The 15,842-nt window shown below is 40.6% G+C and overlaps 1 protein-coding gene across 14 annotated transcripts in view; it reads left to right on the top strand.

The window, feature by feature from the left end:
- add1 (adducin 1 (alpha)) overlaps positions 1-15,842 on the top strand; it is a 174,075-nt gene that overhangs the window by 80,474 nt on the left and 77,759 nt on the right. For all 14 annotated transcript variants that reach the window (XM_073047915.1, XM_073047914.1, XM_073047919.1 and 11 more), the window contains exons 3-7: positions 1,523-1,685; positions 9,359-9,510; positions 12,911-12,991; positions 13,839-13,988; positions 15,147-15,290. In XM_073047915.1, coding sequence (XP_072904016.1) covers positions 1,523-1,685; positions 9,359-9,510; positions 12,911-12,991; positions 13,839-13,988; positions 15,147-15,290 — 690 coding nt within the window. The remainder of the gene's footprint in view (positions 1-1,522; positions 1,686-9,358; positions 9,511-12,910; positions 12,992-13,838; positions 13,989-15,146; positions 15,291-15,842) is intronic.

Below are 15,842 nucleotides of genomic sequence, written 5' to 3'. Positions count from 1 at the left end.
CAATCTTACACTATTTAAATAATAATCTGCTCTTCTATTATTCCTTCCAAAGTGGATGATCTCGCATTTACCAACATTGTATTCCATCTGCCAGACCTTAGCCCACTCACTTAACTGATCTATATCCCTCTGCAGACTCTCCACATCCTCTGTACAATTTGCTTTTCCACTCAGTTTGGTGTCATCAGCAAATTTTGCTACACTACACTCAGTCCCTTCTTCCAAATCATCAATGTAAATGGTAAACAGCTGTGGGCCCAGCACCAACCCCTGTGGCACCCCACTCACCACTGACTGCCAACCAGAGAAACACCCATTTATACCAGCTCTCTGCCTTCTATCGGTTAACCAATCCACTATCCATGCCAATACACTTCCTCCGACTCCATGCATTCGTATCTTATTTATAAGTCTCTTCTGCGGCACCTTATTGAACGGCACCTGTAGTTACATGCCTTCAATCTTCCTCCCTTGAACAAGAGAGTCACACTGGCTGTTTTCCAAATCTCTGGTACCCTTCTGGAATTTAGCTAATTTTGGAAAATTTCAACTAGCAAGTCCATAATCTCAGCAGCTACTTCCTTTAAAACCCTTGGATAGGGTTGGTGCGGTAGCATAGGGTTAGTATAATGCTGTTACAGTGTCAGCTTGAACATTGGGGTTTGATTCCTGTTGCTGTCTCCTGAGTTTGTGTTCTCCCTGTGGCTGTGTGGGTTTCCTCCAGGTGCTTCAGTTTCTTCCCACGTTCCAAAGTCAAAGCAAATGAAAATGCTGAATTCATGAGCAATTTTATTTTAACCAGAGTTAAGACCTTTCACTATACCGCTGGTAATGAAATACAAACCATTAATTGAGCTGAGTTTTGTGGTTAAGTTCATTTTGTGATAAAGCTTAAATCAAGCATGTTTTATTATTTGGAAAATACACTTAATGCAACTTGTTATTGAGGAACTTTGATTTATAGCATACTGTGTTAGCACCAGTTATTATTGCTGTAAACTCCCCTCTGCTGGGCTGCTCTGCAGATGCATAGGCACACATCCTGCAGTTGACATGTTTTCATCTCCTTAATAAAAAGAACTAAATTTTAATAACAAATACCAGATTTCAGGTGAGTTTGTGAATTTTACGTGAGAAAAATAGAAAAGCACTCTTTGGGGTGGGGGATGTGAGGGGGAGGAATACAGTGATTTGTTTTCCTACCAGGTTTGGGGCCCACTCTAGTATTTAGGAATGTAATATTTGCCTTATTGGCAAAGATCGTTAGTGGGAGGAAAACTTAGTCTGGTTTATTATAGTTTCATTCCCCACACCCAATAGCCAAATAACATTTTATTAATTTAAAAATAATGCAATATTATTGATGCTGCATGTTCTCTCTTTAGCAAATGGATTGCTGTCAGTTTTCTGGTTAGTGTTTGACAGCATGCTCTTTATATACCTGCTAGTAGTAAAAGTATCCTTGGAGAGAAATAATATTCCTGCCTTTATTACTGTGAAAAAGATGTCTGTTCATTTCTAGGCTTTCTGTGAAGAATTGGAATCAATGATTCAAGAGCAGCTGAAGAAAGGAAAGACTCCAACTAGTCTACTTGCATTGCAACAGATTGCTGATTTCATGACGACAAATGTGCCTAGTATGTATCCTGCTGCACCACAAGGAGGAATGGCTGCATTAAACATGAGTAAGTATAACTATTTTGTACACTTGAGAAAGCTTCCAAAAAGCTTCGATCGAGGCACGACTGCGCAGGAGTGTGAACCTCAGCGAGTTAGACTGGCGGGAAGAATTTAAAAAGAAGACAGCTTTGTTTTATAGAACAGGTAACTGAGTAGAGGGAGTCAGAGTAGGAGGGCTTAGGCTTGATGGGGCTTCAGCGATAACGGGTGAAGGCGAGGTAAGTTACTAGTGAAGAATAGGAAGTATGTCTGTGAGGCCAGTGTTCTGACTGGGTGTCAGATGTGGCATGTCTGGGAGATCCCCAGCTTCCCAGATGGCCACATCTGCTCCAGGTGCATCGAGCTGGTCAGGGAAAGTGAGGAGGTTATAGAGAGGAGCTATAGGTAAGTAGCCACACCAGGGCCTTACATCGGTGTTGGGGAAAATGCTAGAGTCGGTTATCGAAGATGTGATAACAGCACATTTGGAAAGAGGTGAAATCATCGGACAAAGTCAGCATGGATTTGTGAAAGGAAAATCATGCCTGACGAATCTTATAGAATTTTTTGAAGATGTAACTAGTAGAGTGGATAGGGGAGTGCCAGTGGATGTGGTATATTTAGATTTTCAGAAAGCTTTTGACAAGGTCCCACACAGGAGATTAGTGTGCAGACTTAAAGCACACGGTATTGGGGGTATGGTATTGATGTGGATAGAGAATTGGTTGGCAGACAGAAAGCAAAGAGTGGGAGTAAACGGGACCTTTTCAGAATGGCAGGCAGTGACTAGTGGGGTACTGCAAGGCTCAGTGCTGGGACCCCAGTTGTTTACAATATATTTAATGATTTAGACGAGGGAATTAAATGCAGCATCTCCAAGTTTGCGGATGACACGAAGCTGGGCGGCGGTGTTAGCTGTGAGGAGGATGCTAAGAGGATGCACTGTGAAAGGAAACATTCACAGTGGTGAATCTGGAATTCTCTGCCACAGGAAACAGTTGAGGCCGGTTCATTGGCTATATTTAAGAGGAAGTTAGATATGGCCCTTGTGGCTAAAGGAATCAGGGGGTATGGAGAGAAAGCAGGTACAGGGTCTGAGTTGGATGATCAGCCATGATCATACTGAATGGTGGTGCAGGCTCGAAGGGCCGAATGGCCTACTCCTGCACCTATTTTCTATGTTTCTATGTTTCTTAGGAGACAGATAAGTGGGTAACAGTCAGGAGATAGAAGGGCAAGAGTCAGATACTAGAGAGTAGCCCTGTGGCTGTCCCCCTTAATAAAAGTACTCCTGTTTGAGTACTGTTGGGGAGGACGACCTACCTGGAGAAAGCAACAGTGGCTATGCCTCTGGCACAGAGTCTGGTCCTGTGGATCAGAAGGGTAGGGAAAGAAAGAGGATCGCAGCAGTGATAGGGGACTCTGTATTTAGGGGGGCCGGCAGGCGATTCTGTGGGCACAGGAAAGAAACATGAATGGGAGTTTCCCTTCTGGATGCCAGGGCCCGGGATGTTTCTGAGCGTGTCCACGACATCCTGAAGTGGGAAGGTGAACAGCCAGAGGTTGTGGTACATGTTGGTAGCAATGACATAGGTAGGAAAAGGGAGGAGGTCCTGAAAACAGACTACAGAAAGTTGGGAAAGAAGCTGAGACACAGAACCTCAAAGCTAGTTCTCAGGATCACTGCTTGTGCCATGTGACAGTGAGTATAGGAATAGAGGTGGAGGATAAATGCGTGGCTGAGGGATTGGAGCAAGGGGCAGGGATTCAGATTTCTGGATCACTGAGACCTCTTTTGGGGCTGGTGTGACCTGTATAAAAAGAACAGGTTGCACTTGAATCTGAGGGGGAACCAATATCCTGGCAGGGAGGTTTGTAAGGCTATTGGGGAGAGTTTAAACTAACATTACTGAGGGCTGGATTCTAGAATGGTCCAGTAATAACAGGGGGATTTTAATTTCCCAAAAATTGATTGGCATCTCTCTAGAGCGAGGGGTTCAGATGGGATGGAGTTTGTTAGATATGTTCAAGAAGGTTTCCTGACACAGTATATAGATAAGCCTACAAGAGGAGAGGCTGTACTTGATCTGGTATTGGGAAATGAACCTGGTCAGGTGTCAGGTCTTTCAGTGGGAGAGCATTTTGAAGATAGTGTTCACAATTCTATCTCCTTTACCATAGCATTGGAGAGGGATAGGAACAAACAAATTAGGAAAGCATTTAATTGGAGTCAGGAGAAATATGAAGCTATCAGGCAGGAACTTGGAAGCATAAATTGGGAACAGATGTTCTCAGGGAAATGTATGGCGGAAATGTGGCAAATGTTCAGGGGATATTTGTGTGGTGTTCTGCACAGGTCCGTTCCAATGAGACCGGGAATGGATGGTAGGATACAGGAACTGTGGTGTACAAAGGTGGTTGAAAACCTATTGAAGAAGAAAAGAAAAGCTTTACAAAAGGTTCAAAAAACTAGGTAATGATAGAGATCTAGGAGATTATAAAACTAGCAGGAAGGAGTTTAAGAATGAAATTAGCAGAGCCAGAAGGGGCTATGAGAAGGCCTTGACGAGCAGGATTAAGGAAAACCTCAAGGCATTTTACAGGTATGTGAACAGCAAGAGGATAAGGCATGAGAGAATAGGACCAATTAAGTGTGACAGTGGAAAAGTGTGTATGGAACTGGCGAAGGTAGCGGGGGTACTTAATGAATACTTTGCTTCAGTATTCACTATGGAAAAGGACCTTGGCAATTGTAGGGATGATATACAGTGCACTGAAAAGCTTGAACATATAGATATCAAGAAAGAGAATGTGTTGAGCTTTTGGAAAGAATCAAATTGGATAAGTCACCAGGACCAGATAAGATATACCCCAGGCTACTGTGGGAGACAAGGGAGGAGATTGCTGAGCCTCTGGCAGTGAACTTTGCATCGTCAATGGGGACAGGAGTGGTTCCTGAGGGACTGGAAGGATGAGAGGTGTATGGAGGGATATGGACCAGGTGCAGGTCAGTGGGACTAGGGAAAAAAATGGTTCGGCACAGAAGGGCCAAAAGGCTGTGCTGTAATGTTCTAAGGTTCTATGTTGTTCCCTTATTCAAGAAAGGGAGTAGAGATAGCTCAGGAAATTGCAGACCAGTGAGTCTCACTTCAGTGGTTGGTAAGTTGATGGAGAAGATCCTGAAAGGCAGGATTTATGAACATCTGGAGAGTCATAATATGATTAGGAGTAGTCATCATGGCTTTGTCAAAGGCAGGTTGTGCCTTACAAGCCTGATTGAATTTTTTTGAGGATGTGACTAAACGCATTGATGAAGGTAGAGCAGTAGATATAGAGTGTATGGATTTCAGCAAGGCATTTGATGATGTACCCCATGTGAAGCATATTGAGAAAGTAAGGAGGCATGGGATCTTAGGGGACCTTGTTTGTGGATCCAGAAATGGCTTGCACACAGAAGGCAAAGAGTGGTTGTAGATGGGTCATATTCTGAATGCAGTTTGGTGACCAGTGGTGTGCCTCAGGGATCTGTTCTGGGACCCTTACTCTTTGTGATTTTTATAAGTGACCTGGATGAGGAAGTGGAGGGATGGGTTAGTAAATTTGCTGATGACACAAAGGTTGGGGGTGTTGTGGATAGTGTGGAGGGCTGTCAGAGGTTACAGTGGGACATCGATAGGATGCAAAACTGGGCTGAGAAGAGGCTGTTGGAGTTCAACCCAAATAAGTGTGAGGTGGTTCGTTTTGGTAGGTCAAATATGATGACAGAATATAGTATTAATGGTAAGACACTTGGCAGTGTGGAGGATCAGAGAGATCTTGGGGTCCGAGTCCATAGGACACTCAGAGCTGCTGTGCAGGTTGACTATGTGGTTAAGAAGGCATACAGAGTATTGGCCTTCATCAACCGTGGGATTGAGTTCAAGAGCCGAGAGGTATAGGACCCTGGCCAGACCCTACTTGGAGTACTGTGCTCATTTCTGGTCACCTCACCACAGGAAGGATGTGGAAACTATTGAAAGGGTGCAGAGGAGATCTACAAGGATGCTGCCTGGATTGGGGAGCATGCCTTTCAAGAATAGGTTGAGTGAACTCGGCCTTTCCTCCTTGGAGCGACAGAGGATGAGAGGTGACCCGATAGAGGTATAGAAGATGATGAAAGGCATTGATTGTGTGGATAGTTAGAGGCTTTTTCCCAGGGCTGGAATGGCTAGCACAAGAGGGCACAGTTTTAAGGTGCTTGGAAGCAGGTACAGAGGAGATGACAGGGGTAAGTTTTTTTTACACAGAGAGTGGTGAGTGTGTGGAATGGGCTGCCAGTGATGGTGGTGGAGGCAGATACAATAGGGTCGTTTAAGACACTCCTGGATAGATACATGGAGCTTAGAAAAGTAGAGGGCTATGGGTAACCTTGGGTAATATCTAAAGTACATATTTGGCACAGCATTGTGGGTTGAAGGGCCTGTATTGTGTTGTAGGTTTTTCCTGTGTTTCTAAAAGACTTACGTAAATTACTTGCTGGAGACAGCTGAGTTCCCAGTATTCCTTTGGATATGAATGTTTTTATGCCATAGATCATAGGTTGCTTTGGGTGACATTTTCCCCCCTCTACTAGTTACAGTACTAGGGAAAAGCCTGGAAAAGGAACCAAGCCCACTCACTTCCAGTTTAACTGAGGAAGGAAAGTGAAGGTGGGAACCAGCTGGTTAATTTACAAATTTGGCATCTTTAAATAGGGGGAGGTTAAAGGAGTAGAAGCCAACAGGCCATAGGTAAGACCAGGTCAGGGAAAAGGTCCTGATGACAGCGCTTTCCAGTCCTGATGAAGGGTCTTGGTCCAAAATGACAGCTGTTTATTCCCCTTCAAAGGAGCTGCCTGACCAGCTGAGTTTCTCCAACATTTTGTGTGTTACTTGATGGTCAGGGTGGGCCAAAGACCTTTTTTTTATACTTGTGACAGTGTTTCCACTATCAGACACACATTCCTCTCCTCCCTCCTTTCAGCATTTAGAAGAAATTGCTGACTTCACAACACCCTGGTCTGCTCTTTGAGACTCCTCATCTATGGCGTTTTTCTATGCAATTGCTGTATTTGCAACAGCTGTCCTTTCACCCCTGCCAATAACTCAGAGGCCTGGTCTTTCCAAGTAAAGAAGTGATTCACTTGCACTTTCATCTTGTCTACTGCATCATGTTCACAAGGTGGTCTCCTCAACAATGGAGAAATGAAATTCCAATTAGGCTGCAGGAGTTGGTATTGAATTTTCCATGAGACATAAGAGCAAAATTAGGCCATTTAGCCCATTGAGTATGCTCCACCATTTGATCATGACCAATTTATTTTCCCTCTCAACTTTATTCTCCTGACTTCTCTCATAACCTTTGATGCCCTTACTGATCAAAAACCTACTGACCTCTGCTTTGGTGTTGATTTGGCTTCCACAGCATCCATGGCAATGAATTCCACAGATTCACTACCCTCTGGCTAAGGAAATTTCTCTATCTCTTATCTAAAGGGATGTCCTCTTATTGAGGCGGAACATTCTGGATCTAGACTCCCCCACTATTGGAAACATCCTCTCCACAACCACTCTATCTAAGCCTTTCAATATTCAATATGTTTAAATAAGATACCACTTCCCACCTCACTCTTCTAAATTCCAGCGAGTATAGGGCCAGAGCCATCAAATGGTCTTCGTCTTTGGGCATTTCTTCACCTGTCTGCTAGAACTGGTAGTTTCTGACAGTTATCTATCTGTAATTTTGCCTTAATTTATCCTCATTTCATTAATGTGAGCTAGTCTACCGAGCATAACACAGAGCCCAACTATTAATTACCCATCACACATAACTCTGATAAAGAATTATAATCTGACTTAAACTGACACCATTACTTATTCCCTTTGTTTCTATTCATCCCTCCCCCTCATTCTCTGTAGCTGAAAACTAGCTTGTCTGTCAAAACTGAGCAATAACTCTTGTGTTTCTTTGTCTACAGATGCTGCCAAATCTGCTAAACTTTTCGAGCATTTTCTGTTTTATATCTGATTCTACAATTTCATTTGTACTGACTCTTTGCTGTCTGTTCAGATACAACTTCATGTTTAATCTAAATCATTTTATTTATGTACAAAATCTTTATTTCAACATCACCATAGAATTATTATTTGGCCTCAGCAGGAAAATAATAGGTTGGTGGTTTTGGCTAATGACTGCAACGCTAGGAGTGTGTCTCAGCTGAAGGTATGCTAATAACCTATGTAAAATATGTATATTGTACGCATGCACATGGGCTAGTTAGAATTTATTAAACTCTCGCTGTTTACTGCTATTTCTCTGAGAGCAATACATGTACAAATAATAAAAATTAGAAATTCTGCAAATGCTGGAAATCCAAAGCAACACACACAAAATGCAAGAGGAACTCAGCAGGTCGGGCAGCATCTGCAAATAATTTGAATTATAATTCTCCTCTGGGAGGTAACTTTGTACAGGAAGAGAAAGAATTAGTGCTTGTATAACATCTTTTGTAGAATCCAAAAGCATTTAAAAACAAATTATAGCCACATTTTGTTTATTACAGGCACCATTTATGGGAATGTTCAAGTTTAATTGTCATTCAACCATACACATGTATAAAACTAAATGAAACTGATCCTCTGGGGCCAAGATGCAAAACAGTACATACAGTCACATATAGCTATGATAGCATATGCAGTTACAAATAATAGCTCGAGTCCCTGAGTGGCATGGCCTGAAGATTGACGGTGAATGGGATGTTGTCCAAAAGCTACCTTCTGTAAGTGTAAGTATGCAGCAGTTCCCTATTTCACACTGAATCTCCAAGGGAGAGAACACTGGAGAGCAGCACTGACAGGACAGCTGGCCTGCAGGGGTCAGCCCTTAATTAGTTCATTGTTGATTAGTTTTGATGGTGCATGTTGGCTACAACACTTGATAATTTCTTTCTTTCCCTGTACCCCTGCCACCTCCCCTCAAAACTAAGTTCCAAAAGACCCTCACTGCTTTATTTTTCACAATGGCAATGTGTGCAGGGTCGTAGTTTATTTCATTAAAATCCAGACTGTAAAGTTGATGGTTTGGAAGTATTCATTTCCATTTAGAATGCTTATAGCAATAAAACTGAGCCTACCAGTCCAGAGCATGACCTGGGCATTGACCAAACTTGGGCTGATGTGTGACCAGTATCTGTTGGAAAAATTGGTTGCCTTAAATAACAGAAAGCCCCACTGTGACCTTTGCTGACCACTATTTTTGGTTACTCCATCACTGACATTTTAAAACTTAGAGTGATATACTGTTTAAGTTAATAGCCGGAGATCTTGTTCAGAAATATCAGGCCTTACTGTTGAGTATTGGACTGAAATGTTAGCTTCTCATTGTCCTCAAATCAAGAGCCAGTTTTGAACCCACAAATTCTTGAAATGATCTTGTTAGGCATTATAAGATTCTGATCTGAATGACTTGCAAGAAAGGTCAACAAAGTGTGAGTGTTCCAATGATTTAGTAAGCATAATTGAATTAGTTTTGGTGAATCTGAAGAATCATTTATAAAACATCTCATGTCTTTTGCATTTAGTTTTGTATGTAATCGATCTGTGCTGAATAAATATACTTAACTAAATATTATAAGATTGTTAACTATATGCATACTGTAAACTTTCATGTATTCCTATTTAAGGTCTAGGAATGGTTACCCCAGTGAATGATCTCCGTGGATCTGAATCTGTTGCATATGAGAAAGGAGAGAAATTGCTGCGATGTAAGCTGGCTGCTTTCCACAGATTAGCGGATCTCTTTGGATGGTCACAGCTTATCTATAACCACATAACAGTAAGTCAAGCTCCATATATTGTCTTAAAGTACCTTTCAATAGTTATCTACAGATTTATGACAATGAACCTGTTCAGGACATCTGTAACAACAAATTTGTGTTCTTGTTTCCCAAATCTATTAATCTTTTGAATGCAATTACTGAATGTGCTAGAATTCTAAAGATTCACCACAGTCTGAAGAATTGTCCCCTCCCTACTTAGGAGTAGGTCCTAAGTGGCCTACTCCTTTTAAGACTTTGTATCTTTCAGTGAGGTCATTTTTCATTGATGGTTTATTGAACCCAAGAAGATAGAAAAGGGATTGTCTTGCAGAATAAGAGTGAGAAGTTGTCCCTGTAACTTGATTTCCATGGATGAGGATATTTCCGTAAATCGGCAAGACAAGGCTACTAAGTATTTAAGCACAAGAATAAAAAGCTATAAGTTGATAACTTGCTACCAGATTCCAATAGGATGGGTTAATGGAAGGACTATTTACACAAGATTCAAATTTATTTATCATATATACATCAAAACATAGAGCGAAGTGCGCCATTCACATTAACTAACACTGGCAAGGATATGTTGGGAGCAGTCCGCAAGTGTCGCCTCACATTTCAGCACCAGCATAGCATGCCCATCATGTTCTGCACAGCACAACAAGCCCAGTTTCTCCCTCCTCTGCACATACACAGTCCTTTAACCCCAGAACAAATCTCCAGCCTCCAGCAGACTTGCCCCAGGGCATGTTGATCACTGTACACTAGGCCTCAATCTCTGCTCTCACCGATTCATGAACCTAGAGGATCATTAAAACTTGTTCCTCCTATCCATGTGGAACTTCTAAATTTGGACCCTCTAAACTTGGCGCCCTCATCCACTTTCTGCCAGTCTGACATCTGAAAACATATGTTCTACATCTGCGTTGCTGGCATTTGAATGTGTAGTTGAGACTTAGATTCTGACCTGACCCCTAACTGTCCCCTCTGTTCACAAAACCATCCTTATGAACTTTAAAAAGGAACGGTTAGAAATACATCTAAATCTGAGATGCAGCTCAATGGAGTTTACAGCTTGATGTCATCTTGGGAAGCTAGTGCAAGGATGGAAGCCTATTTAGAAGAATGTTAGAGTTTGAACAACATTATGGGTTCCTTATAGCAGCTTTAAAAGTGAGTTTACTGACTTTCTTTGGCAAGTAATTTCCTGATGCCTACTTCCTAGTTGCTTGCAACTGAATTGTCAATATTTTTGTATCCTGGGTTTTAAAATTGCAGAACGATCTTGCATAATTGAATGAACTTTTAACAGTAATCAAAGATGCGAGCATGCTGTCCCACATAAATGGAGGTACAGTCATAGATCCATATGCAAAATACAATTGTGTTAATTTGACTCATTGTGCTTATTAATATATAATGATTCAACGTGTTTATATTATGAAGCATAAAATGATTCATTCTGCCACATCATAAATAACAGAATGGCATATATACTAAATGTCCTGGATAGAGAAGACATCCCACTTTAAATATGTTCAGAGAATATAGAATATAAGACATTGTCGTGGTATTTGTGCTTCAGTCTTCAAACTTGGTCTATCATTTGGGAAAATAATTTCCACTCCTATCCCCATTTCCCTTGATCTATGTTGATATCCAGAAACATACACTGATCAATAACTGTGTATCCACAGAGCTGCAGGGTAGAGAACTCCAGATACAGTAATTACTGATTCTGATTAGGTGAAGCCAAAGCACCCTGTGGTAAACCGTTAATCATAGTCTACTAATAGAAGGAGTTGTTTATTCTGTTTACCAGTTCTGCCTTTATTGGTATATTACCCCCAATTCTATATGCTCTACCTTGTTAGAAGCTTTCTGAAAATCTAGTAAATGACATCCTCTGGTTTTCTCTCATTTACTCTGTCAAAACGCACAGTGATTAGCCAAACATAATTTTCTTCTGTAACTGCATGTTGGCTGCTCAATCACATTATTATTTTCTAAATGTCTTGATATTACATCTGTTTTATATCCAGCAATTTCTTCTTTACTGATGTAATTCTAACTGGTCAGTGGCTCTGTTTTCTCTCTCCTTTCATAAATAATGGGATCCCATTTGTTATTTTCCAATCTGTTGAAACTATTGCAGAGTGTGTAGCACTGACTGCTCTCCCAGTGAGGAGGTCGAGGATCCATTTGCAGAGGGAGGTACAGAGGCCTTGGTTTTGAAGCAACACATAAAATGCTGGAGGAACTCAGCAGGCCAGACAGCATCTATGGAAAAGAATAAACAGTTGGTGTTTTGGGCTGAGACCCATCTTCAGGACTGGAAAGGAAGGGGAGAGGTCAGAGTAAGAAGGTGGTGGGAAGGGAGATAAAAGTATAAGGTGGTAGGTGGTAGGTGATAGGTGAAACCGGGAGATGGAGAGGGGTGGAGGTAAAGTAAAGGGATGGAAAGTTGATTGAGAAAAGAGATGAAAGGTTGGAAGAGGGAGAATCTGATAGAAGGTGGGAGGGTAGAACACAATGGAAGAAAGAGGAGGAGCTCCAGAGGGATGTGATGGGCAGGTATGGAGATAAGGTGAGAGAGGGAGCCAGAAATGGGGAATGGTGAAAGGCTGGGGCATTACATAGGTTTTGAAGCTTTTTAATCAGTACTGTGAGGGGATGATGGTGTTGAATGGCGAGTTGTAATCAATAAACACCTGTCTCCCCACCATTGAGCACTTCAAAAGTCGATGCCTCAATGCGGCATTCATCATTAAGGAGCCTAGTCATCCAGGATGTGCTCTCCAGGGAGGAGCTGCAGGAGCCAGAAGGCACCCAACTCGACATTTTAGGAACAGTTTCGTCCCGTCCACCATCAGATTTCAGAATGGTCCATAAACATGATCTCACTATTTTCCTCTCATTTTGCACTACATATTTATTTTTTATTTCTAATTGCAACTTATAGTAATTTGTTGTTTTGCACTGTACTGCTGCCACAAAACAACAAATTTCATGACACATGTCAGTGATGATAAACCTGATTCTGAGAATTAATAATTTCTTTAAAAATGATAGAGCATTCATTCTCTCCGTAGCAATCTTCTTTAAAAGCTCTGAGATGTAACTCATTAAGTCATTTGAGTTCTATTAGCTTTCAGGTTCATTAACTTCTCACATTTTCTTACTCAAGCTCACTCATATTTCCAGGTTATACATATGCTGGATTGAACAAATTAACATAGGGTAGAATCATGACCCAGTGCTCTTGAGAAGATCACAAGTTATCAGCTACTTAGAGCAAAATCTCAATTTAAGATGGCTACTTCTGTCTCCTTAAAAACAAATGACATTTTTTACATGTTTGATGTTGGTTATTTTGCCAATGAGTAATATTTAAATGCAGGGTATTGATCTTTTGCATAGGTGCGAGTCAGCTCAGAACAGGAACACTTTCTCATTGTCCCTTTTGGCCTTCTTTACAGTGAGGTCACAGCATCAAGTTTGGTGAGTATTGGCACATATTCAAGTTTCGCCTGCATTTAATTTCTTACTCCATCTATAAAGCTATAAAACTTCTGGAGCATTCCCTCGTAAAGCTCAATCATATTCCAAATAAGCAACTGCTAAAAGCAACCTCTTCAACGCTCCCCCCCCCCCCCCACATCCCTACATAATTCATAGATCATGACCTAAAGGTCCAAAATATGGAATAAGTTAGTTCTTTAAATTTATGTGGGGGTGAAATATTAAATAAATAAAAAGAAAACAGTTTTTTAAAATTAGTATTTCCAGAAGCAGGCACAGACAATGCAGCTGCAGTTGTGATCGTTACTTTTGAGGGGAAAAATATCCTATAGGAATGCATTTCCACTTAAAACATGGGATTCAATGGGGAAGTGGAGTTTTATGACTCGGAAAATCTTGATTTATAGATGGTTTTCTTGCAACTCGACTCCTCCATGATGGTGAGGTTGGGGATCACCTTTACTGGATGACCAGCACCTGGCTAATCAAGAACCTATCTATTTGCCTTAATGGGTACTGACATGAAAAAAACCCTGCGTTTTTAACATATCTGGTCTTGAGAAAATCTGCAGATACTAGAAATGAAAGCAGCACACACAAGTTGCTGGAGGAACGCAGCAGGCCAGGCAGCATCTATGGAAAAGAGTAAACATTTGATGTCTCGGCCTGAATTGTTGATTGTTTACTCTTTGCCATAGATGCTGCCTGGCCTGCTGAGTTCCTCCAGCATTTTGTGTGTCTTTCCTTGAGAAAAGTTCAGTTTAAGGTAATGATGTTTAACATTGACTGTCTGTAAAAGCAGTTTAAATTGGTTTGTGTTTTACAGGTTAAAGTTAACCTTCAAGGTGATATAATTGATCGTGGTTGTACCAATTTGGGAATAAACCAAGCTGGCTTTACCTTGCACTCTGCCATCTATGCAACTCGGCCAGACATCCGCTGCATCGTACACATTCACACACCAGCTGGGGCTGCAGTAGGTTCTCATTTGTTTTCATATCTTTCAGAATACATGAATTTACAGTGAGCTTTCAATTTGGAAATATTTTCTAATCTGTTCAATATATTTTCCACCATTTAACTTTCTTGGTGTAACTGGCCTTATGGGATCGTAAAATTTATTTTAATATTATTTATTTGTTCACAATATGTGAACATCACTTGTAATGGTTCCATTTACTGTTGGATGATGGCCTTTTAGTGAGAAGTGAGAAGTGATTCAAAAGGTCACCTTATGATGCAAATAACTGGAGGATTTAGAGATTATAGGGGTGCTAGTAGCATCATCAGCACTGTTCTCTTTACAAAACAGCCTCTTGAGAGTCATTAAACATCAGGTTTTCAGTAAAATTTATTGTTGCAGGAGAATCAGGATATTTAGTATTAGTCTGGTAAAATCTGATAATTTCATTACTCAGAGTAATTTCTTCAGATTCCAATGTAATTTATTTTATAAAGCAATTGTTGCAATTATTTTTGTAATGTTTCAAAGTATAGTTTTGTTGGGGAAAGAAGTAATCACAAACTACATTTTATTTCTAAATTAGTTTTCATTTAGACCAAATTGTATAGAGGATAAAAATAAATCCATGCCTTATGAAGTTCAAAGTAAATTTATTATCTAAGTACATATGTTTCCATATGCTACCTTGAGATTTATTTGCTTACAGGAAAATAAATAAAGTTTGTGGAAAACTGAATAACAAAGACTGACAAACATCCAATGTGCAAAAGAGGATAAAGTGTGCCAAAATAAAAAAATTTAAAATAAAATTAGAGAACAAGTTGTAGTTCTTTAGTTCTTGAAAGTGAGCCAGTTGGTTGTGGAGACAGTTTAGCATTGAGGTGAGTGAAGTTGTCTTCATTGGTTCAGGAGCCCGATGGCTGTAGGGTAACAACTGTTTCTGACCATGCTGGTGTGAGACTCCTATTGTTGAAATAGCTAAATTATTTTATTAACTGCAATGCTGATCATTGACATCTGTTAAGAATTAATTGTAATTGGGTTTTTAATGTTATTTTGTGTGGAAATTATTGTAATCGATGATTTTAAGATAAATATTTAAATTTGATTTTGTTGCTCAAGTACTGGCTTTTTGATTAAATGTTATAATAACTATTTTGTTTTTGCCAGGTGTCTGCAATGAAGTGTGGCCTGCTACCAATCTCCCCAGAAGCATTGACCCTTGGAGAGATAGCTTACCATGATTACCATGGAATCCTTGTGGATGAAGGAGAAAAGATACTAATACAGAAAAATCTGGGCCCCAAAAACAAGGTGAGCATTTTCACTGCAGTAGTACTTAGATTTTCCAAGTTTGTAAAGGAAACTGCTAGTATATTTTTGAACCTTTCCAAATCGTTTCTCGAATTGATGGAGATGAACATTGATGACTTGTTTGATGGTGACATATCACTACAAGTACTTTAAAATACAGTCCATTTTGCAATGAATGTTTTCCTTGCTAGTGTCCCAAGAAAGGTTGTAATCATCATTCACGTCAATTCATGGAGTACAATTCTGTCTGACTTGAAAGCAGATCTGAAAGCCTTTCCATTCAGGTAGTGAAAATGCTAATACTTTTTGAGTATTAGAACATAAGAACATAAGAGATAGGAGCAGGAGTAGGCCAATTGGCCCCTCAAGCCTGCTCCGCCATTCAACAAGATCATGGCTGATCCAATCTTAACTCTAGTTTTCATCGAATCCCACAAGGCAACAATGCCAACCAACAGGGCACCATGCCGCCCATTTTATTTTATTGTTCATCCCGCCCAAACCCATGTGATCATCCGGGGAAAAAAAACCGAGTTGCCAATTGAGGAGAAA

Source organism: Hemitrygon akajei, chromosome 6 (genome assembly GCF_048418815.1).
Source record: "Hemitrygon akajei chromosome 6, sHemAka1.3, whole genome shotgun sequence".
Lineage (NCBI taxonomy): Eukaryota > Metazoa > Chordata > Chondrichthyes > Myliobatiformes > Dasyatidae > Hemitrygon > Hemitrygon akajei.
This window is presented reverse-complemented; position numbering and strand designations above follow the sequence as displayed.